Genomic DNA, 25,382 nt, shown 5'->3' with positions numbered 1-25,382 from the left:
CTTGACAACTGGCATAGCACTCCACCTCCAAACTCACGCCTCGAGCGTCATTACCTTATTAATCTTCTCAAGACCAGAGAGCAGGAAGGGTGACAAAGAGGTGAGCGTAAACATATCTTATGACAGTGAATTAACCTCTAGATATCTTCCAACTCAAGCTATTTTCAAACACATTCTCCCATTTTTTTTTAAAATAGCACTGTGTCCGGCCAAAAAAGGATGGGATTGGCAAACATGATTTATTTTTTCTCAACTTTCAACACCTCTAAGGTTTTCCAATTTGATAAAAAAAAAAATATATATATATATATGTAAGTCCCCCAGTATAAGTCTCTGTAGAAAAGAGAAAGTTGGAACAGTAAGTTAAAAGGATTACACAAGAGACTCTTGCAATCTTACGACCAAGTATTATTGCTCAGCAATGCCACTGGTCCCTGCCCTGGCTCAGCAAGTTCCTACCGCCCTCTAGACCCACCCTTTCTTTGCCACTCCCACACCTCTATGCAGGCTAAGAAGGGAAAAGGCAAGATCAATGAGTAAAAGGAAGGGAGAATTTAGACCAAGAGTAAAATAGAACTTTCTAGAATAATTAAAGATTCAAAAGTGAAGGGAGAGGTATAATAAGGCAGTGGGTCCCTATCACTGGAGATATCAATGAGGGAGTTCCAGGATCTTTGAGAAGAATGTTATAGAAAGAGAATTTTTTCCTTATCCTGGAGGATAAACTAGTTGACTTCAAAGTTTCCACCCAATTCTTACAAATCTTTAAATTGTGTTCACAATAGATTGTTAATTTTTTAAGTTATATAAGATTATTCATTTACTATTTTATACATATAATATCAAAACATTAACAGTAATCCTCTGAGTCATGCAATAATGAGTGATTTATATATATTTTTTCCATTTATCTTTTTTAGAGCTTTACTCTTTGAACAATTGCTTTGGCAAATAAGATAAAAACAGTACAAGTTTTCAAAAATCATTATTGAACTTACAGGCCCAATCATTAAGTGTTATGTAATTTATTCTATAAAGACCCCTCAGGTTGTAAGAGCAGTTAGTGTTACCTCCACAGAACAGAGGCAATGAAATACAAGTATGTATCATATTAAAAAATTAACCCAAAATCGAGCCAGGACTCAGCCCTCCAGCTAGCCTCGCCTGCTCTCAAGCTGAAGCTCCCGTTGACATCCATGGGCGAGTAATTCAGGGAATAGAAGCCTGCTCTGGTGTCACAATTTCAAGCAGCCTAGGGTTGTTGCAAGGCCAGTATATGGAGGAGCCACGTTGGGCTGTCTAGCTGGTAGGCTGGAGGGTACCAAGGTGACCCAGGACGTGGTGAGGGTACATCTGGCCTTCCAAAGTCACTGAGGGAAAGCTAATACTGATATCTTAGAAGCAAGGCCTTTGGGAGTTGATTGCATAGCCATAGAATGGAGGAGGCAGGGTGCTTTGGAAAGTCCCAGGCAGCAAATACTTACCAACTAGTGAAGAAATATTTTAATTTTTCAGTGATCCGAACAGCCATCCTGGTGCCTGTGGCTAAATACCAACAATGGGTGTAAATGATTTCTTTACTCCACCAACAGAACCTAATTCTCCATGTGCTCAGGCCCTTCTTTGGGGGCTCTCACATCTCCTGCTCCAGCACTTCCTGGGAATGGCATCTTTGCCTGACAAATAACGCTGGTGATAAAGCCTTTTGAGTCAAAGAACACATAGACTGAAGCAATGAGCAAGGGAGTTTTTGTATCCAAAAAATGACTGCCAAGAATCTTTCAAGAAAGGGAAATATGCCCTATTCTTTATGGGCTGTGCAATCTAAGAGAAAGGAGAAATGAGGCACATTGAAGGGTGCCCTTGTGAACCTGATTGCCACTTCTATGTTCTCATTTCAAAATATAGGAGTCCTAGAAATAGGAACAGAATCAATCGATTACATAATTCCATTAATGAGTCTGAGCTGAACCTGGTCTGAATGCAGACTTTATGATGAGTTCTGAGTCTCCCACTGAACCATAAGCTAGCAAAAGAAATCCCTAGAAAAGCGTCTATAATGCAGTGTAAGCAAGTGAAGGCTCTTTTTAATGCAGGGGGTTAAAGAACAAAGGAAGGCTCTGTTGGATGCTGTTCCCCACTCTCCGCCCTGGCCACACCAAGGATCCTAAGGAAGGATTCAGCTTTTCTTCTGCAGCATCTGATAACATTACAACATTCCATTTTTCTCTTAGTTTTTCATATTCTTAGTTTGAGGGGTTAACATACACCCCACACAGAAACTCAATCACAGATTTTAGACACTAAGAGAGAAAAATTAAAACTGTGGGCTAAAATATAAAAAACATTATGGAGCTCCAACGTCCTTTCCCTAGCTCCCCTTAGGAATTTGTGAAACCTTGCTTAATGTCAACTGGAGCATCCCTACCATCGCCCCTGATCTCGTTTTCAACCAGATAACCAGCCAGCGCTTGAAATCAGGTTACAAAGAGACATGATATGTAAGATCTTGGCATAAATTCAAGGAAGAAATCAACTGCTTGTCAAGATCAATGGCTTCCCAGCTCCTGGTAGGAAACGTAACCATCAACTGTGGATCTGTGGGAAGAAGTGATTGGATAAATTAACAGAATTACCATCATTCGCCCATTCTTGGCAATGGGCAAGCTTCTACAAGCAGGGCCGTCATCCTTAAAGGAAGTAACTCAGAGGCTGGGTCTAGCTTTTGAGATGCTGCTTGACCTTTCCATCCTGAAACTGATTTGCTTCAGCTAGGAGGCTTTCAAAATCAAAATGCCATACACAGCCAAGGGCATGTTTCTTCATTCAATCGGATTTAATTACATTGTTCATGGAAAGCTAGCAATGTTGTCACAGAACAGTCAAACCACTCATCTCAAGCTTAGAGTAATTCAAGGCCTGAAACTTTTAGAAGGTGGACAAGTCCATGAAAAAAACACCTCCAGATGCATTATTTATAGGAAGCTCAGCTTTGATCCGTTAAAAAGAAATTTCAGTGCCTGCAAGTTTCACTCCTTGATATTCATCATCTTTACAGGTCAAGTAGTGGTACGACAGAAGGTGAGATATCATTTCCCCTCCTCCCCAATATTCCTGCAACAAACCAGAGAGAAAACTGTGTTAACCTCATGTTTCCCGTAGATTTCACTACAATAAAAAGCCTTAAGACTGCTCGAGAAGGAGAAATCCAAGAATTGGAAACCCCATTTCTCAAGCAGTGGATGACCTGTCATTCAAAGTCAGAGCATTTATAATGCCCCAGATAACATTTGTACTCATCTCATCTATTTAAATGCTGGACTTCTGATGATAACTTAGTGAACCAAAGAGGAACAGTGGTTTGCATAAGGAGACTATGTTGAAGTTCAATTTAATGAAGTAAGATTTCTTTTCATTATCTCGCAACTTATTTCTCATCACTTCTTCACCTTCAAATAATATTTAGATTTGATCTTTTCAGTTTAATTCTGATGGTCCCTTGGATGCTAATTCCCATGGGAGAGGACACTGACCTCTATGTGAGAGGAAGAAATCTCTGACATTTGAAAATCTATTTGGTAACAACTGGAGAGACTGAAGACTTAATGGTACCATGACCACAAGAGGAAGTAAGGAGGAAAGTAGCTATGCCTTGGTTTTCCTGCCTGCAGAGAGCTGGTGGAATCTTAGGCTCAGTAATCACAGTAGAAAAAAGCCAACCTACATTTCCACCTACATTCCAAAGGAAGCACAGCAATCATTCCTCCGGTGTTTCCCGCACTATTACATCATCATTATCATAATTAAACTCTAACTTACGGACTGGAATAAAGAAGAAAAAAAGTCTTGGTCTTTTTCTTCACAGAGCGAATGGTTTCACTGGGGAGACGCCTGACATGCATTGGCAACTTAATACCAACCTCCACACGATTAGTGAAAGAATTACTGGAATAGAAAGCAAAAATCTTTAAACCCACTGTGGACTGGAATGGATTGGGACTTCAGAGGTATAAGTGAGGAATGTGTGGAACGACATCAGTGAAGCGGCTGGATGGAGCCAAGCCCTCAGACAGTTTTCCTGATCTTGATGCTGTTAATGAGAACAGCATTCAGAACTTTGCAACAGATTTGGAAGTCACATGAACAAAGCAGTGGCGGCCCTGGCTGTGTCTCTTAACAGCATTGCTAATTCATGAACAATCCCTGCTCTCAGACTGTGGTAGAGATTCAAGTAGAAAGGATGCTAGAATCAGAACAGTACTTCTCAAACTCTGACTTGCAAGCACATCACCAGGGGATTTTGTCGACATGTAGACTCAGAATCAGCAGACTGGGATGAAGCCTGAGTTTCTGCATCTCTAACAAGCTCCTATGTGATGCTGATGCAGCTGGTCCACAGGCCTCATTTTGAGAAGAAAGGTTTTAGAAGATGGCTGAGCATTTCCGAGGCCTTGGACCTAACTCTGTTCCTCTGTGCGAAAAGAAGGAGGCAGCCATGTCTGGCCAAGCGCGACGTCTCCTGGAAGGCGATCTGCTTTGGGAGATCATTTTTATCTTAACCATGTCTTTTGCTCTCCAAATGACAGAACAAATGTCTGAGGGTTTTGTTTGTTTTAAGATTTATCTACCTGCTTATTCGATAAAAAGGAAAACAGAGCTCAACATTTTAATGTGATGCGAAAATAAACGTAACTTTCCCCAAGCTTCAAAGTAATTCCATGGCAGGGAGAAAAAGAGAAATAAAAGACTGAGCAAAACCAGTGAACAGTGGTTTATCCTGGAGGGATGGAATGATGGGGAATTTTCCTTTTCCAACTCAAACATTTCCATAATATTTGAATTTTCACAATGAGCACATATGTCTTTTTAGGCAGAAATTATAATAAAGAGAAGGATATAAACATACATAAAATTGTGAGAGGGCCAGGCTGTCATCTCTACACGGCTGTCAGCTCTGCCATGCTCATCGCATCTCTTTGTGCGGCCGCAATCCTACGTGAGACGAATCAGACAACTGTGTGGGCTCTTCCACATTTGTAAGAGAGAGCCCACCAGTTTTAAACTTTTAAGTTTTAGGAGTAGTTTGTTTTCACTATGCATTTCATAGATGAATCCACTTACCCTTGTCTAATCATGAGTGAAAACAATGCACTCTCGCTAGTAATTCCAAATTGGTGCTTTCCTTCCTAGCAGAGGCAAAATAATACAGTGGTTCAGGAACTGAACATTTGTGTCCAATTTCACTTTTGGCTTAGTTAAGCAAAATCATCATCCCCAAATAAAGGCTTTCAATGTTTTTCAAACACGTTTCCTTGCTGACAGGGCTCTTTTCATAAAATCATACAATGGTCCCGGATTTTTTTTTTTAAATGATGCACCATCCCTTTAACAGAAAATTGGGTTATTGATTAATTGATTATGTGCTGCTCACAAATGCCAACTTAAGCACAAGTAAGGAGATGCTATTGAATGTTCATAACTCAAAGGCCGCAAGACCACGCTACATGGTTGCATTATTACCATCTCCCATTTTAATGAGTACATAGCACAGCACTTTGTTGGCCTAATTTAAACAATATATCAAGACTATGTGAAATTCTCTTACACTACAATGGGAGAGAAATTACAACACACATGTGAATGACAGAGCTTAGCCTGGCTGTTAAGGCGGACATTAGCATTCCAAAGCTGTAGTTGGAATGTTAGTCTTTTATAAAGGTGACAGTGGATTTCTTTCCAGAGGAAATTAAAGTGCATGAAGCTGTCTTATAACTTGTTAGTGAAAACTGTGACATTTGAAAACGATTAACAGAAAATTGAGTTTTTATTTAGATAGTCAATGATCTAGAAGTGTCTACATAATAAATAGCTCTTAGGAAAATATCACCCATTTGGAGAGGAGAAGTGAATATTGTAAAAGAAACAACAATAATATAAAATTAATAACAGCTACTATTTATTTAAGAATCACAGCATGAATTTGAAAACATGTATTTTGTAGTCGGGATCTGAATTACAGGTCTGCAGTTTACTAGCATGGAGCCATGAGAAAATTAACAAAGATCTTGGTGTCTCCCTTTTGCCAGCTGTAAAAGGGCATAATATTAGGTCCTCCCTCATTGTTTTACTGTGAGAGTAAACAATTTAATACGGGAACACACCACAGTTAGGACTGAGTGTTGCTGCGAGTGACAGAAACCCACTACAATGGTTTAAAACCAAACAGAGGTTTAATTCCTCACACTAGCAAGAAGTCTTAAAAGGAGCAGTCCCAGGAAGCAATGCTACTCAAGGATGCTATCATGGATTCAAGTTTCTTCTCCTTTCTTCTCACTGTCTAGGCAGAAAGGAGAAAGCAACACGGGAGAAGGGGATGGTTCTTAGGTCAGGAGAGTAAACGTTCTCTGAAATCCTAAAGTGTCTCCTGAATTCACACCATTCACCAAAACTATGTCACACAGACACTCTAAGCTGCAAGGGAGTCTGGGAAATAAGAGTCTCTTAGTTAGCATACTGCTGATTAGAATGAAAAATACCCTTTTGTTAAATAAGGAAATAGGCGGGTAATAAACATTTCATGTACAATACCTGCCACATCACTTTAAACCACACAGAGTCTCACACATATTGGCCATTATTATTATTCCACATTTTTGCACTTTATATATGCCTCAGCCTTTATGAGACTAACCACGGTATATGCATCCGGAAACACAGACATTTATTTGCAGTGGCTCATTTACATATGGAAGATTTAAATACTACTTAAAGAGGTGCCACTGGTGACCTGGAGATAGAAAGGCTGAATCTACAGGGAGACAGGACGTGGGACATCGGTCCTGAAACCAGCCCTTCAAATCAATCTGAGTCATATGCAGAGAAAAGTTACAGACCCTAGTTAAAAGAATTATTATCTTAAAGGGTTTTGTGAAACAAGGGACTCGGGTAGTTTGATGAAGTTTAAGAGAGAGGAAGAGAGTATCAAGACACTCTGTCACTGGGCACAACGATGCCTGGGCACTGGAAAGGTTCTAGAGCTCAGACGGCCTTACACAAAGCAGCAGCAGCCACCTAGCAGAGGAAGCAGGAAGCTACAGAGGACATGGGAGAAGTCTAGCGGGCAGGCCAGACTGCCAGATACAGGGCAGCATTCATCAGGCCAGCTCGGGGATGACACACCTCCCCTCCCGGGGCTCCTAAAACTATGCAAGGAAGGCACTGCAGGAGGCTGAAGGTCTGTTTTGGAGAGTGGGGAGCATAACTGACAAATTTATGTTATGTAATGCTAACTTACTCAATCCAGCCAATATAACATTACCATTGTCTCACTAGTTACCTTTTGTTGAGTGCTTAGCACGTGTCAAGGAATATGCTAAATAATTTACATGTATTTTCTCAAATAATGTTACAAACACTCTCTGAATTAGGTATCCTTCCCCTACTTTACAGATGAGGAAACTAAGGCACAGAAAGGTAGAGAATCTTCTCTCATTTGGAAAATTCGAGGGCTGGAATCTAAACGCAAGTGCACCTGGCTCAGTGCCATACCTTGAGCTCTAAGACCAGCTCAACAAATAAAGTGCCAGGATTAATTTTTAGATAGAATGTACAGCAGAGTGCATTCACTTTCAAAGTTAAGTGTCCACAAGAATCATCTGGAAAGCATGTTAAAAATGCTCTTTCCTAGTCCCCTCCGGTCTGCCCAGTACTCTGATCCAGGGCGTATGAGGTGGAGCCTGGAGATACGCATTTTCAAATGCACACAAGTGGGGCTGCTGAAGCCACACAGTGAGAAAAGTGCAGGGATGTTAAGGATTATAGAAACCTCGTCTCTCATCTCTACCTCTCTGAGGGTGGGCTACCTACATAAAGCATCTAGAATTCTTCTGCATGGGAGATTTCTCTCTTCTCTTCTGCTGATGTATTTATTCAGCAATTTATCTACAGCAGTTTGGACTCATGAACACTTATTTTGCATTTTGGGCTATAATCTGAAATTACTTGATTTATTGTCGTACTCAGATTGTTGCAGCTTTGGCCACTGAGAGCTTCCAGTCAGTTCCAGGGCCCTTTGACACACTCCATCATTGTGGGTTTTTTTTTTTTTTTTTTTTAATGTTTTCTTAAAGAACTTTCTTACTTTCTGGCACTATAATATGCTCCAAACTTAATTTACATGTTTCCAGCCTAAATCTTAGAACCAGCCATTTCTCTGGGGGACCACTGTTCCTTTTACTGGAGAATGTTGTTACAAATTAAGACTTGGGTACTACGTACCATTTTTTAAGTACATGTACTTGCAGAAAACAAAAAAGAGGGATACCCTTGATTTTTTGTTGTTTGCTTTGTTATTGGTTTTTTGTGGGGTTTTTTTGCCCTTGCTTTTGAAAGGTGTCAGAGGATAACTAGTGAGTAATTGGACTACAAGTCAGAAGATTCGGGTTTTCCTTACAGAATGAGTAACTTCTATGTGATCTTAAACAAACAACATGCCACCAGTCTTCGTAACCTCACTTACAAAGCACATACGATGAATGAGCTCTTCTGCCCACTTTTTACATGTACTGGGAGATGAATTTAGATAACGGATGTGAAAACCACTGGGAGACAAAGTATCAGCCAAACGGGAAGCAACATCACCATCATCATTTATCAATTATTAATTATCATAATCTTGCATGACTGAGTATTTTGGAAGAAAGGACAAAGGAAGAGTTATTTAAGCTGAAAATTTTGCACTAAGCTATCTGTCCTTTGGCTGTAAAATGTACAGAAAATCTTTTATGGGCTAGCTAACACCCTTCATGAATTAGTAATAAAGGATTTTTGGCTTCCTGAACCAAAATTTTCTATACATTTTGAAGCTATGCCGAAAGGAAAAAAAGATGGAAACATTAATTTCCAGCACAGACTTATTCCAGCAGTGCAGGGACCTGAACTGGCCTTCTCAGCTCCTACATCTCAGAGTTCGAAATATGACAGCATCCGTCCTTTCCTGAGCAATTTGTCCTTCTGAGACCTCCTTAAAATTATTAGGGAAAGGCTTGCAGACAAAGCCTTTTTGTTCAGAAATTACATTATTTATGCTGCCAAAGTTACTTCTCAGGTGACCTTGTCACTTCTCCCTCCCTTCTCGCCTTGGCTGCCACAGATCGGCTTTGGGAGAGGCTGGTGAAGAAGGAAGTCATCACGGGTGATGAGAACCTGTGCCTGTGGCGAGGCGGTGGCTGACCCTTGGAAGTACAGCGTTCACCACCTTTGCTCTTGTCCTCCAGAGCCTGGACAGGTAAAGAAGTGCCCTACATAGGAATACATCTCCCCACAAACACCCTGCCCAGCAGACTCAGGCCTCTGTTTGTGAAGCCTTTCTGACAGCACGCTTCTCCGTCTGCACTTCCCACTCAGTTGGTTCTTAATAATACATCGTCTTGTATCTCTGCTTGTCTTTTTTTTTTTTTTTCATATTAAATTGCCTAGGTCTTATTTCCCCAGGCATCCTATTAACTTTATGAGAACAGTGGTAGTATGTTAAATGCCTCTTACATTCAACGTAAGAGTCAACGAATATGATAACCAAGCATGATCTCAATAAACATCTGCTGAGTGAACAGACAAGAAAAGAAATAGCTTAGTGCTCACTCTGTGCCAAGGGCTGTGATAATCCTTGAGTGTAATTCTTCTTTCTTGATGACCTGGTTCAGCAATGGTTTTCCCAGTTTTAGGGATGAGGACCCTGAATCACAACGAGGGTCACAGAGTTAAATCTCGGTAGAGCCAAGATTTAATCCCATGTGTGTGGAGATGTTTCATGGCACTCATTCTTAGATTGGTGCTTAGAGGGGCTCAGCTAACTTCTCCGGGACCCTGTTTCATTATCAGCACAAGGAGACAGTCATCTCAAACAACCCGTGAGGTCCTTTCCTGATTGACTAATGCACTGAGACACACAAGTATCGACCTTTTCATCCTGGATGCCTCTCTGGCCTCCATCGTCTTGTTTTGGTTTCCACTGACTTCAACAGAAATAGAACTTTAATTCTTTGATTCATCCTAGTCCTCAAGAATGGTTCCCCTAAAGAAAATATAGAGCCTATCCCTGGGATTATTATGTAGGAAGTAACAACTCACCTGTTTTATCCTGTTCCATTTTCATACCTGTGCATTAGTAACAGGGCTTAAAGAGACAGCAAATTCTTAACATGTGTGCGTTTTAGTATTTACAGGGTTTCCTTGATTTTGAATTTTTCCCAAGAACTCTGGAATGTTGCCAATAAAATCAGTAAGAGTGCCACATAAAGAAAAAAATCAAACCAAAAGAAGGAGAGAGGACAAAGGAGAATAAAATAAACTCCTCTGTAAGAAGCTGAGTAATCACATGAAACGGAACGTATCCTTAACTGAACTCTGTCACTTGTGCATAAGAGTAACTTCAGAAGTCTGTGTGGACTTGAGAGGAATCATTATATGGAAATCACCTAGTTAGTGAGGATCTATTAAATAATTAAAATGTATCCAGAGCTATACTTGGCCCAATAAAACACTAAAGTATTAGACACGCTTCTCCGATAAATCAATTACCCTACTACCTCCAAAATATATCCTGATACTGAAAATAAGTTATTTCTGACAGCCTGGGGGCCAGGTAGTTGGCCAAAACAAACAAACAAAAAAAACTAAACACAAAAACCTTCAGATTTGGACAGCAAATTTTATGTTAGGTTTAGAGGGTAAGGACTTCTATGACCCAGATACAAGGTTCAAGTCATTTGTAGACCTCCAAATGGGCACCCATCTTATCTGATTGCTGGAACAACCCCCTCTTACTAGGCTTTGCTGCCTCCCCAAAGTTATTCCTCTACCTGGCTAACAACAGGTTGTCTACAAAACAACTGCATGGCTGAAAACCCTTCAGAATTTTCCCCACTCCCATCCCCCACCTCGGGTACCTAATTTAGGGTGACCATTCTTGTTTACCTGGGGCTGTTCTACTGTGAACACTGACAGCCGTGCTTCATTAGAAACCACTCAGCGCCAGGGAAACAGGAACAGGTGATCGCCCCCTAAACACCGCAGCAAGAGGACCAGAGCCGGCATGATCTCAAGACGCCTATTTCCCTTCGCATATCCCACTCCCTCTGCCTAGAACGAGTTTGTTCTCCCTCTCTTCCTTTCTTTCTTAAAGGTTGATTAAATTTTGTTTCTTGAGCTATAGGATAGGAAATGCATTTTTTTTACCCCCCGAGAGGTGGTTTCACTTCTCTATAAACAGAATTTTACTCTAGCGGGAGAAAAAAAAAAGAAACCAGCAGCCTTACATAACCTTTTACAAAAGCCCTACTCATTCTCTACCGGGACCTGAAAAGGGCCTACAGTTCGTGAGCTAAGTAGAAACTTCTCTCACCAGGAGGAACACTAGTGATTTTCATTCAGATTGACCCAATCTGCCCAGCTGAGCCCCCATGCTCTCTGCTCCGAGAGACTGATGCAGAGCACGCCAGTTACAGCTCCTCTCCCTGCCTGGCAGTGCGGAGCAAAAGCTTCAAAACCTCGCACTGAGCTTTCTGTGTGTAAAGCTTTACTCTTCTTCAAAACCTCAGTTACGCCCCTCCTCCCCTGCCACAGAGGTCCAGGCAACTGAGCACTTGGTCTGTTTCCTGCCCTGAGGACCGTTCTCCATCAAACAGCAAGATTCATCATGGGGTCATCGTCAGGGTCTCGCTTTGAGCGAGTGTGTGCTTTTAGCATCAGACCTGAGAGGCAGAGGAGGGAGGGTGGAGAAGGACCCAGGCCCCCAGTGTCCCTTTCAAGTGCCTGCCTCTTTCCCAGTGTCTGAGTATTTTTAAGGAGGAAACGGAATGGAAGGAGGAGAAAACATGGAAAACAAACTAGCAGACTCTTTCAAAATGTGCTTTCTTACCTTGAGCACTGAGGAGAAAAGAAGGAAAAAGGCAAATGGAACACCCAAAGAGCATTTTCAGAGCACTTTCAAAGGCATTTAATCTCAAGGAAAATGAAACGTGTCATGGCTTCCAGGAAATACAGTTGCCAGTAAACCACAAACCAGAACATTCTTGGATGTTGGCATAGTTTGCCATCCCAAGACGGGCTCCTGAGGCCCAAGCCCTCCAAAGGGGCTTCAAGTTAAGACTAAACTAGCATGGGTGAGCCTTTTCCCAACTAGATTTTTACAAAAAAAAATTGAGCCAAGGGTCACTTCCCTCAGTGAGTATGCAGTCTCCTAGGGCAGGATTTCTCAGTCACCTGGGATTCTAATACAGTAAATTGGGTGTGGATTCATTTTCTGTATCCCTAAAAAGCTCCCAAGAGATGCAAATGCTGCCGGTCCATGGACCACACTTTGAATAGCAAGGTCCTCAGACATCGGTCCTCAAACCTGGCTGCACTTTGGAATTCTCACGGAGGTTTAATACTACTTGGGCTGAACTCCATGTCAGAGATTCTAAATTCACTTGTATGGGGTAGAGCTGGGCATTAACACCCAGCCAAGGTGAGCGTCTCCTCCATAGTGAAGACTCTGGGAACAAATTATACCTGGTCCTGCACCGTAACCAAGGAGGCACCAGTTCCCAAGTATCCATGCTGAATGGATGTTGAAATCAGTGGCTCTGCAGGAAAGGGATGTGGTTAACCGAAGAGGACTTAATGGAGGTGGTTAATTTGGATGAGGAATCCACAGAAGGTATGTCGTATGGTGCAAAGTTTGATCAATATGGCGCTGCATCAGATCTAACTTAGCCGAAGCTGTTCGCCTCAAAGTCTAGCAAAGGCATGGACCGTGGATGCTATACCATTACCCACTAAACTAAGCATGTGCTTGATTTCAAAACTGCTATCAGGGTGTGACACCTTATTTTACTTTGACATCTTTAGCATCAATCACCTACAACAATAAAATTGAGGAGGGTTCTATAGCGGCCTGCTCACGCCTATGAAATTTTCTATTTGGAGACTATTCCAGAATAAATCTAGCCCCTATTGAGATAATACTACAAACAGCTAGCATTTAAAGAACACTTATTAAGAGTCAGGCATTGGAATGGGTATTGTTTATCTAAATGTTGGAGTGAGTTTATCTCCAACTTAGAGGCAGGGAAAGAGAAGTTGGTTTTGCCCTGATTTTACAGATGGGGAAGTCAAGGTCAAGCCCACTGGCTAACGGGCCTCCCCCACACCACCTCCCTGAGGCTGTGCCACCTCTCTCATCATGACCAAAGATCACAGGACCGTGCAGCTGGCCCCTTTGCAATTTGGCAGCAGTGAAGGAAAGATTGCAAACTTAGCAATTTCTAAATGAGCTGTCACTTAAAGCTAAGAGAATACTCATTTGTTTCTTTAAAGAAATAGTAATAGAGAGAAAATGTATATAAAAGGAGTATACTGAGAAAATAATCTGCAATTTATTTTTAAATCTTAGGTCCAGTTTCCTTTTTAATACACCAAGAGGAATCGTGCACACATTTCAAAGGAGGTCATAGGAAAAAGAAATGTCCCGGTGCCAATTCTACTTGAATTGAAAAGGTGAAGTCCTGTTTCTGTCTGCTCAGCAATAGCTTTCAAAGCAAAAGCAGCCTGTTATGCATGCTTATTAATAATCATTTGCATTTATCTAGCTCTTTACAGTTTTCAAAGGTTTTTTTTTCCCCCTTATTACATGAGTTATGTCCACACAACCCCATGCAGGATGGCTAGGGTCATAAACTCACATCTGATAGTTAATAAGAAAATCAGGGCAAAGAATGTCTATGTAATTTGCTTAAATTTTTAAATGTGCTGAGATGAGATAAAGGTCTTTGTCGTGAACTCATTTCAATCCATTCAACCAGTATTCACCAGTATGGGTAGCTACTGTCTTCAGCCTCAGCTGAGCCGTCATTATGCTTAGTTCTCCTGGCCCCGGGACACACTCATCTTTGAATTCACTCTGCCTCCCCCGCCCCTCAAGGCCTCTGCACTTGCTTTTCTTACCTGCACGTTCCCACTTGCCGCTCCCAGAACATCCCCTCTTTAACCAAGTGACTCACTCTTCCGCTGCCGACTGCAGCCTTCTCAGGGACGGCTTCTTGCATCTACTGTCTGAGCCACTCTCCTCTAGTAGTCTTGTTTTTAAAGCCTTTTCTCATTTGAAATTATGGATTTATTAACATATTTATTTGATTAGCATTTCCATCCCACTGGGCTCCAGGCTCCATCACCAGCTTAGTGCAACACCCAACACCCACCCAATAAATAAGAGAAGAGTCATGGAGTCTGAGGCTGTATTTATAGCAACAGGCTGCCAGATCTGCAGAGGAAACTCAGAATCCCCATTCTCACCACACCTAAGCTTGGTTTCAATGTGACTGGCAACTTTTTTACACTCTCCTCTTTTTGTTTCTGTTTTCTTTTGGTGAATCAATCTAATGATACAAGGATGAATGAATTGGCTCTGTCACCCCATCTGGCGAGTATTAATATATTAATGATATCATGCATAAACATGATAGTTGATATTTTTCAGAGTCTACCCCACTTTCTTTGTGGTTCTTTTTCTAATGAGTACTTTGTTCTGCCTTGTAACCTATTTAGCTGCGTCTGTGCCTGTCACCGCCTCTTGACGATAAACCCTTGGAGGGCAGAATCACATTTAAACCTTTTATTTAATTCTTTGTAACCCACAGGAAGTGTTCAGTAGCTAGTCTCTTGAATAACATTCCTGATCTTATTTGATCCTTATAATGCCTTAATGAGTTTTTTAGGCATTGCCTGTCCTATCTGAAAAATGAGAACACGAATTTTAAGGGAGACAAAATGTGTGTCCATGAATGTCTGCACAAAAAGGCAAAGACTATGCTAAATCTCTATTTTCTAATATACGACTTGGGAGAGCTTACTTAGAAGAGTACATTAAATTGGAGGCCCTTGATTACCAGAAAGATATAAACAAACTAGAGGGAGTTCAGGTAAGAAAAATAAACATGATTAAGCTTCTGGAGGGGTACGAGGGAAGTGAACTAAATATTTATAGTCTGGTTAAGTAAGGACCAAGGAGGGGGTGGAGCCAATAATGATTTATGGCCAGGATTACCTAACACACTTCAGCACAGGAGACACAGAATGCCACTGAGGAGGACAAACAGGAACCAAGAGGTGGGAAGAACATTTAGAACAGGACTGTCTAAGATGAATTGCAAAATGAAAATTTCACAGCAAGAACTGATATGCTGCTGAAAAGTTTCCTAGGGGAGACAGTGAAAAAAAACCACCCCTGGAGATATCTCAAACCAGAAGAGAAAATAACTAGAAATTGTCCTGCAGGGAGCAGCTCTGCCCAGACATTAGACATGAAAAGGGAAGCTTTGCAGATTTTCTCTCTAATTTATATTCTTCTGGGATCCTGTGAGGCTGAGCAAAGATGCAGGAACAATGGATTGAGGACTCCGGGCGCAAGGGGTTTGCTTAGATGTCTCAGCCTTGGCTCACATCTCTAATGAGTCGGCACAGAGGCAACACACTAGAGAAGCCACTGCTGGCGTGTCCAATGCTTTATTTCATCCAGGGCCCTTCATTAGTCTGCCCCAGGGGAAGAGGTGAGACAATTAGGAACCCAAACAAAAACTGGGAGGTGTGCATATGCCCTTGTGCAAGCATGGGTGTTCGCTTGAAACCCACAGTCGCATATATAACAATGATCCTGGGCTTATGCATTTTTACCATATTGGAAACAGACCCAAGTTCAAATGGTCAAATTAGGATTTTTAACTTGGACTTAGTATCTACCATTGTAACTGTGATTGTGTTACCGTTGAGTTTCATCACATTCAGGGGATTTATCTTGTTCCTCAAATGAAGCCACCCCAGCATCCTGCTTCCCTGTAATTGATATGCTACATGCATATAACAGACAGGATAAAGCAGGATACTGACCAGGTAAGGGCTGTTCCGGGTAATCAACAATTTTAGGATGATGAAGGAGCTCTTTTCCATAAGTGTAAGTGTACATTCTGAAATGTCCTATAGGGAAATCTGGGCTAAAACAAGCCTGATGCAGTATCAAGTAACAAGTTCCTAAAAGTTAGACTACCAATTGCACCTACGCCTAAAAGCAAAAGCTGCTTAGTTGGAAAAACAGAATAACTACTGATAATATGGATGTCTCAAAAACAAATGGCTGTTCAGTTACAAAAACAGAATCATAGAATTATCTTGCTGAAATCAATAATGGCCAATGAATTTATGGGCAAAAAAATGCTCAACCTTATGAGCAATCAGGGAAATGTAAATTAAACCCACAATGAGATGCTAAGTCACATCCAGCAGACGAAGGCAAATTAAACCTATGACAATACCAGTATCAGTAGAGACATGGAACAAAGGGGACTGTTGTGTACTCCTGGTGGGAATTTCAATACATGCAACTTGTCACTGTCCCCTAAAAGTAAAGATGCCCTTTCTATGACTCGGCAACTTCACCCCTAGATATGCACCCTAGACATGGTGGCAGATTTGATCTGAGGGACACGTACAAGACTGTTCATAGCAGTGTTATTGGCAACAGCAAAATATTGACTTCCCAGGAGTTCATCAATGGTAGATTGGATAACGTGTGGTTAATCAATACCATGGAATATTATACAGCAGAGAAAGTGATTGAAATGCAGCCATATACATTCTCATAGATGACTCTCAAATATTTAATGTTTAGCAAAAATGCAAATCAGAGATGAAAACACGTATTTATTTTATAATGGTCAAATATGTGCCAACCAAAATCATATGTTAAAGATTCATAAATAAGCAGTAAAACTATAAAGAAGGCAAGGGATTAATTAACACAAAATTAAGAAAGCTGCTAGTGGGTACATGGGTTATTTGTTTGACTAGAATTATTGTTATCATGATCATTAATGCTATTATTATTAATTATACTGAACACTATACACATATATAGTATAGCTCATAATTTAAATGAATCATATAATGTTGAAATCTGTAATATAACTAGAAGTTGTCTAGTCCGCACCCTCCTTTAACAAGGAAAAATATGTTGCGTGAAGAAAAACGACATACAAAGAAATACCAGATTTCAGAAACTGCTACAAACCTATTAGCTAAAAACCAATGAACTAGTGAAGAACTCAGGTCTTGATTTAGAATCTCCTCTCTTACTTTAGACACAATCTCAACCGAACTCAGTCCCCTAGTTCTTTGCAAATTAGAAGTAGAAAAGAGAGAAACTGCCTTGAAGAAGTTTTACAACAGGGAGAAGTTCCAACTGCACACAGACAAGTAGATAAAATGCATTTTACAAATCAGGAATAAAAGTCTTAGGAAAACAAAGGCAACAGTCCATGGCCATTTAGTGGGAATTAAACAGTCCTGTATGATGTAACATCTTCAGAAATCATCCCTATAATATCAGACAGTACAATTAACTGAGCCACAGTGATGCTTGCAGTCTATTAAGGAAAGGCTAATTTGTGTCCTACATACTTAAAAAGGCAGTGGATAAATATTTTTAAAGACTTTTTAAAATTTAGTACAAGCTGAAAATAATGGTGTTTAACAAGAAACTTCAGTTGCTAAGAAAACTGACTACAGTGAATAACATTTATATTGACCATTTAATTCGCTTATATTCTTATAAAAATGTTAAAGCACCAACAGAGTAATGTTGGCATTGGTAAGTGCTTTTTATCAGGTCACAATAGACTAATGAGTTGCATTTTCATTAGATCGCATGACAAAGATTCAATTAATTCAGTGGGACATTTTTGTCCCAGGTACGTTCAAAGGCAGCCTTCTGGCAGTAACCAGTCTTTAAAGGATGAACCAAGCACAAGAGTGAAATTCCCAAATTGCAATACATACCCCCGTGAAGTCCCATCAGAATTCTTACAAATGGTATAAAGGGCTTTCCTCCCTCGAAACTGTGAAATTGTCGAGTGAGCAAGAAGTCAGAGAATGTGGACATGTGAAATTAAGTTAAAGTACATCACGAAAATGACAAGTAGGTTACAGGCACTGGGCTCACAGAACTGAGCAAAGAGAAATTTCCTCATTCAGGTCATGTCATAACAATAAACCTTAAAAATAGGATCAATAAATATGGAATGATTTGTATGTTTCCTGGCTGAACTTTCCCCCCCAAGAAATGAAAGCTGTGAATAATACAGTTGCTTGGAACTATTTATAAAAAGTAACATGAACCAGTACTGCCACTGGCAACTTAACCATCGACAGTGAAAAAGAAGGAATATTCAATCATACATGTTATTATGTTTTTTCCTAAACCATATCATTGATGAGTTCAGGCATTTTAAACCACAAATAAATAAATAAATAAATAAAATAACAGTTGCGTTAAAGAGGCCTGTTTTTTTTTTTTTTTTTTAACCTCAGGCTAAAATTTGCCAAAGAACTTTGAAGTACTATAGTAATTTTGATCATCAATCAGCCAACCTGCATTTCTGTGTTGTTAGTATGGTGTTAAAGCAGAGAAATATAAGGAATCAACCCTCTACTTACTGTAGGAAGAAGCCGAAGTGTGGAATACTAAATGGTGCTATAATTTATGCTCATGCTGCAATTATAAAACTGTATAATAATTTGCATTTTATTTTTTGCTGTTACCCAGTTAGCATATGTAACATGTAATTTCATCTTGCACTTTATTTTTTTAATTGGCCCACGGGGAAAATAATCTGGATTGTTCATCCTTTTTTATTGACAAGTTTAACATTTGCTTTACTTGAGGTCTGGTTTTGAAGAAAAGTATCTCCAGTGCTATTGGGGTACTGATTTTATAATAACCACCAAGAAGTGTTTTGATCTTGGAAAAGTAGTAACTTTGAAGAAAATTAAATTTGTATTATTCCAACTAGGTAACACCCTCCTGAAAAAACCAGCACACTGAGGTTGGCATAACCTGCTCTCCCATAGCACTCACTCCCCGTAAGGCTCCGTGAGCTTTGAAACGTCAATGATACTGGCTGAGATGCCACTAGTTAGAGTCTCTTATTGTGAGAGTACTACTCAGCTGAATAAAAAGAAACATCCATGACAATTTAAAATTTTGTTTCTAAGGCAAATCCCTGTGACTCTGAGAAGTGTAATACAGCGTGTTAAACTCAGTGCCTGTGGATCAGGACCTTGGATTCACAGTGAGAAAGGCTCTCCTGGGTCGTACCAAGGGAGGCAGTATTGATGCTATAAAGTTCAGAGATGAGAGCTGTGACTGTGCAGAGACAGGCTGGAAAGAAGGAAGCAGCCCACGGGCAGGCTGCAGAACCAGTCACCGGGCATCGTGTTGATGATACTTAATTCGACGTGTTTCAATCAAGAGTGAGTGAGACCCCAGGCTACCATTCATTAAGGTATAACTGTTGTGACAATTCATGAAACTCTTCAGTCCTCCTCTGGAGCATCAAAATAAAGAAACAGAGAGGGAAAAAAGGGAAGATTCCATGTTTACATTTTATGAATTGTAAGTGTGCACAGCATCCATCACTCCACTTTAGGAATTACAGCACATTTCCAGAACCAAGTGATTTTTTATCTTTAGTTAATTTATCAAGTAATCCTCAGTGGGCTTATGTCATTATTCTTTTTGCTCAGGCAAAACGAAGGTTTCCCAAAATTTATGCATACAGTTCATTGAACAGATGATCATCCGAGGTTGATTAATCCATGAAAAATTTACCATGTGAGCTGGCAACTGTGTACCAAATACCAAAGGAGAGCAATGTGTTCCTAACTCAGTGCAAGTTTCTGAGAGCAACACAGGCCATATCTATGGAAACTGAGAAGATGTATAGCCAGGCAAGAACAGCTCACTCACTCATGAAACAGCCCTGGTTTCGAGAAGCATCTTTATGTGATCAGCAACCATCTCAATTCACCCCACAGCCATACATTTGGGGAGATGGTGTGAAAGGTAGAAATCCTCTCTTCCTTGTGTGTATACGATTGGGTTTCAATTTTAGAAAATGCCAGACAAAGGCATCCTTTCCCAATAGAATTACTTTGGGAGAAGTAAAAGGAAAAAAATTTCACAAGTCAAGTTTAAGATGGCAAGTTTTCAAAAAAAAAAAAAAAAAGTAAGAATATTCGCTTTCAACTGTAATCTTGGGGCCCAGTCTTCCAAGGAAAGAAATACTCTGTTCAGAAATTCAGCACTCCCTGCAAACATCGGCATCACTGAAGATAAAAAGTGTTTTGGTCCGGAAGTCAAGGTTTACGTTAGAGTTTGCTTCCCAAGAAGAAAAATAGTACAAGGTCGCCCCACCAGCACACGGCAGAAAACATTCTAGGATCAAATCACATGCATTTGAAGTATTTCAAACTGCTGGATGAAAGAAAGAAGAACTGTTAAGTCAGAGAGGAAGAAATCTTTCCTCTCATAAAAGATGCTTTTGAGGATAACTAGAGTGTTGGGATCTTCTTGGAAGATGCAATGTCATCCTTTCCCTCTCCAGAAGGAGGTAAAAATACCCCCTTCCACCCAAAGATCACCTGCTCATATCTCTTGTCAAGCTTCCTGCCGGCTGAACACAAATCATACTGTAGCCTGCAAAGACCAGTACTCCAGGAGAAGCGCTCAGGAGGGCTTCATTCAGGACTTTGGATAGGATTAAAGTTCTTCCTCTTCAACAAAGACAATAAGGAAGTTTGCTGAGAGGTTAACTTACCAGAGAATCAATGTAAGTCAGACACACTGAGAAGTTATAAATCTCTCCCCGGGGTGGGGGGAGTGCCTATCAGCAGTTCAAGCCAGTCCAGCTCTTAAGAGCATTAAAGCAAATGCACTAAGCCTAATATATTCACACATAACACATGTGGTGGCTGCTCCACATGCTTCATAACTCAGAGGGCAACGGCGTCTGTGTGGGAAATGGATGCTGTGACAGGTCCCTGGTGATTTATACCGCAGCACTCATGGAGGAGCGGACAGCCGGGCTGCCCGGGCGCCCTCAGGTCCTGCCATGTTCCACTCAACAGCATACCCTTCTGGGGGCATCCGATCTGCTTTGGTTGGGGTGGGGGATGAGAAAGAGGTGGAGAGGGGAGCAGCAAGCCTCATCTCACCACGTCCCGACAACATAAACTCGCATTACTTTTTTTTCTGTAGAATGTAAACCCAAACATATATATGAAGAATTAATTAGCATGTATACTTCTTATTTCATTCATTAACATCTATCATTGAAAACCTCATCTCATACTGAGATCTCAGGACTCTACTGAGTGCCTCTGTTTGTGGCTCAAGTCAAACATATAAGAAGACTGCCTCTTACAAAAGCCAACTAAAAAGCCACCAGCCTCCTCCTCCAGCATCAAGTCCCCATCCTATGCCAACACTGGTCACGGATGCCCTTTGTTATGTCATAACAATTTCACAAAAATCTACAGCAGGTCCAGACTTTATCTAGGAAGTGCTATTGTGCTAGTCTCCATCATCCTTTGTCACCAATCAACAAAGTCTTTAAAAAACATCCTGCTGAATGGGAATTTCACTGCCAGGAAACTAGACACTTGGCCTTATTAAGGGCACCTCCTACTGGTCCTTTCAAGGAGTGAAATGTGCTTTCTTCATCATCAGTTCCCTGCCATGTCCCTGAAGAGGGGAAATTGCTACTAGGAGAAAGGAGAAACAGATTAAGAAGCAAAGATCAGAGTGATCTGAATTGGGAATATCTCAGGATTGCACCATTCACTTTGCTGGGACCTGTGCAAACTACATCACACTTGCAAATAACAGAAATTCAGAAGCAGAGAGAAGCTTAAAGATTTAGAGCCACAAGCCTATCCACAGGCTTATCCCTTGTACATGTATACTTTTGTCTGCCTTTTCAATCATAGACTTCTCTGTTAAGGAGTTAAGTAAAATAAAGTAATATATGGCTCTAACTCTCTAGACAAGAAACTTAAGTGGGAAAGGGGATATTTAATTAATTTAGATACTAAGAAAACATATACAAATCCATCTCCATTCATTTATCCCCATCTTTCACCAAAGTCACTTAAGAAATGTCTTTAAAATATTTTAGTCTAACTGACAAAACGCCATTGTCCATTTTTGCACATCTTCCTGGTCTAATGCAATATTTTCGGCCGACACATTTCAAGCCTGGCCCTGTAGACTTTCAACCCAGCGAGGATGCTCCTCTAAACTTCCCCTCTCTCCTCCGTGGCGGTCTCCCGAACTGCCCAAGAGCGCAAGTCCACCTTCTGTGCATAAGAAGAACGCTCCTCGCCGAATCTAGTGTCTGCAGGTAGCAGGAAGAAATTTCAAACGGATACCTATTCATTACTGTGGGGATAGTCCCCCACCCACCTTCTGCGGGAGTAATTGCTGAGGACAAAGCTCCGGGAGGAGCCGGGGAGGAGGAGACCGGCCTGAGGGGGAGGGAGGGTGCACCGGCTGCTGGGCGCGCAACGCTGGTGAGCGCGCGCGCGCGCGCGCACACACACACACACATCCCTCTTGCTGGCTTATGCTAGCTCTGTCTGGCCAAAGGAAGGTGAGGAGTCGGGTCGGTGTGGATGCGCAGATTCCTGCTCTCGTGTGGCCGCATCAGGATTTGGGGAGCCTCAGACTGCCTCCCTGCTTGACTGAATCCCTAGCAACCAGAGAGGTGCATTCCCCGCTGGCGTTCGCAACGCTGCGCCGTGCAGCACTTAGCAGGGAGAGAAAGCCGGAGCTTCAGGCTCCCGGGAGGCTGGGAGCTTGGCAGTAATTTACATTCCGCTCTCTGTTAATTTCCAAGGCGCAGGTTGTGTCGCTCCCAACCCAACGCCTGGCCCCTGCTGGAGGCTCCTTTTCTTTCGGATTTGAGAAAAGGTCGTTTCCGAAGGGATTTGAATGCTCAGCCGGCTGCTCTCCCCTCCTTCCCCGCCGGCCCACTCCCTGTACCCCAGTGTCCATCTATACTTATGGTGAGGCCAGCAAAACGAGTGGACCTTATAATGAGTCATTTTGCTCTTTTAAAAAAAAAATCTTTTGGCCGTCGAAACCTCCAGCTCTATATTCGCAGACTGCAGCAGCCCTGAGCATCCCTCAGACCCCTCTTTCTCCTGTTACAACCCAATCCAATCCCCAGTTTTGCCATTTTTAATTACAAACTGCGCTTGCCAAGTGCCAGGGCCAGGGGGCTGGTTCTCCGGAATATCAATCATTTGGAGTTTGGAAGTGTCCTGGAGACATTTGGAGACTTAGCTTGAGAGCTGCATAAACCGTTATAAAAAATAAAAATAAAATAAAATACTCCTCCTTCCTCCTGGCAACTCTGTACCTCTTTCGGTGCCACCGTCCCCTCCTCTGAAGTACCAAAACACATTAGCTGTTCCTCTCTCGATTCTCAATCAGCAAGTCTAAAAATCCAAAACGGAGGCGCAGATAATCACCACAAACCGCTCAGCCCCACCATCTACACTTCGCACAGCTCCCTCGAAGCCCCCTCGATGATCTCCTCCACTTGGCCCAGTTGCCCCAATTTACCTCCTTGGTAGCTTTTTGAGGCTTTAAGGATCCAACCCAGTCCCTTTGAACGGCATCCCCACCACCTGCCTCCTTCCGGCCCCAGCCCGCCCGCTCTCCAAACCAAGGCAAGAATTTGCAAAAGCAAAAATGCGAGAAGCACCAGGTTTGTTAAAAAGCGAAGGGGCGCCCCTTTCCCCAGCCGCCAGCATCCTCCGCCCCCAGGGGAAAAAAGTCTCCTCGTCTTTTATCATGCGTGAGGAAATGGGGGAGAGAGAGCGCGCAGAACATCTTGCCCTTTCTCCCTCTATCCCAATTTTACCAGTCGTCAAAGGAAATGAGAAGAAGGAAAGGGGGTAGAGGGGGGCGGGGGGCGGTTGCGACGAGAAGAAAGGAAAGAACCTCTTACCGGTGACTTGAAGATGTGCGCTGAGCAGGGTAGCTCCGAAGAGTACAAAAGCCAGCTTGGGTACCCAAACACATCCAAGACTATTCTCCATATTTCAGCCAGCACCTTCGGGGCCGGGGGTCCTGGGCAGCGGCGGCACTCACACACATGCACTCACACACGCATGCACACATGCACACACACGCGCCTAGCCCCTTGGCTTCCTCCTCCTCCTCCTCCTCGTCCTCTTCCTCCACCTCCCCTGCGCCTCTTCTGTCTCCGAAGCCTTTTTTCTCGTCCACTGACAGAATCAGCAGCAAAAAGAGGCAGCAAAAAGTTCCATTCGGTCCAAGAGATCCGAAGCCTTGGTAAAACCTTGGAAAACTAACTCAAGGAAACAGAGAGAGCAAGAGGAGGGAAGACAGCTCTCCGCGGGGCTTGCAAGTCATCAACAAACAGAATATCCAGGAAGGACCAAGAGGAGACGGAAAGCAATCTTGTGGTTGGGCTGTGCATCCAAAGGTTGAGGCTGGTTCCCGGTCCGCGGCTGGGTCAAGTTGAAGAGAAAAATCCGCGCTGGAGACCAGGGGAGGCTGTTCGTCTTTCCTCCGAGAGCCCGCGGGGACCTAGGGAGGAGAGGCGGGGGGCTGCGGGGCGGAGCGCTTTCACTTGTTACCGGGGTGTCCGCCAGCGGCGTGTGAGCTGGGAGTTGGAGCCGTACTACCCATTGATCCAGAGAAGTGGAGGGCTGGAAGGGAAAATGTGGAGACCGGAGGGAAGCGAACTGGATCCGGCCAAGATTCCACGGGAAAGGGGGTGGGGGCAGAGAGATGCCGGCGAAGGAAAAAAAGAGCGGTCGGAGGAGGCTCCCAGCAGCTGCCTCCGCCTGGTCTACATATCAATGAGCAGGGATGCCCTCTGTGGGCAAAGCGTGGGAAGTCACTTCTGTCAACGGATCTGGCAAATCTCGAGTGTCTGGGGGTTTGCGGCTATTTCCTTTGACACCTAATCTTGGCGAAATTATTTCTGCCTGTAAAATCCAGACAGGTATTTGGGCTGGGTCAGATGGCCGGGGCGTTTACTTTCTTCTCTGCCCTTAGCATTATCTCAAAACAGAATCTTACATCTGGAAGAATCCCCTAACCCAGCTCCCTTCTAGGACTCGGGGAACTGAGGTCCAGAAACACAAGAGACAGATACCCGACTGCTCCTTCCTGGCACAACAGCTAGGGTCCTCTTTCTGTAAGATGTCTTATTTCATCTGTGTTCTCTCTTCTCTATAGATGGGAGTCAATGCTTTATTCAACACATTTTAAAGCATCTAGCACATTCCAGGTACCCTGTTAGCTCCCAGAAAATATAGATGTAAAGTTTAATAGGTCTCAGCCTCCAACCTCTAGGGGTTGGTGATCTGTTTGGAGAGAGAACACAAGTAGATAATTATAAAATGTTATGATAAATACCATGGCCCATGTAATGAGGAGGTGCTCTGGGAGAACAAGAGAGGGACTTCTCCAG

The 25,382-nt window shown here is 42.3% G+C and overlaps 1 protein-coding gene across 3 annotated transcripts in view; it reads right to left on the bottom strand.

Annotated features, from left to right (window-relative positions):
• The window catches only part of DCC (DCC netrin 1 receptor), a 985,342-nt gene extending 960,699 nt beyond the window's left edge, over positions 1-24,643 (bottom strand). For all 3 annotated transcript variants that reach the window (XM_010961349.3, XM_045521525.2, XM_074355181.1), the window contains exon 1: positions 23,886-24,643. In XM_010961349.3, coding sequence (XP_010959651.2) covers positions 23,886-23,976 — 91 coding nt within the window. In that variant the 5' untranslated portion in view covers positions 23,977-24,643. The remainder of the gene's footprint in view (positions 1-23,885) is intronic.
• Between the last annotated feature and the right edge of the window lie 739 nt (positions 24,644-25,382).

Source organism: Camelus bactrianus, chromosome 30 (assembly GCF_048773025.1).
Source record: "Camelus bactrianus isolate YW-2024 breed Bactrian camel chromosome 30, ASM4877302v1, whole genome shotgun sequence".
In the NCBI taxonomy this organism is placed as follows: domain Eukaryota; kingdom Metazoa; phylum Chordata; class Mammalia; order Artiodactyla; family Camelidae; genus Camelus; species Camelus bactrianus.
This window is presented reverse-complemented; position numbering and strand designations above follow the sequence as displayed.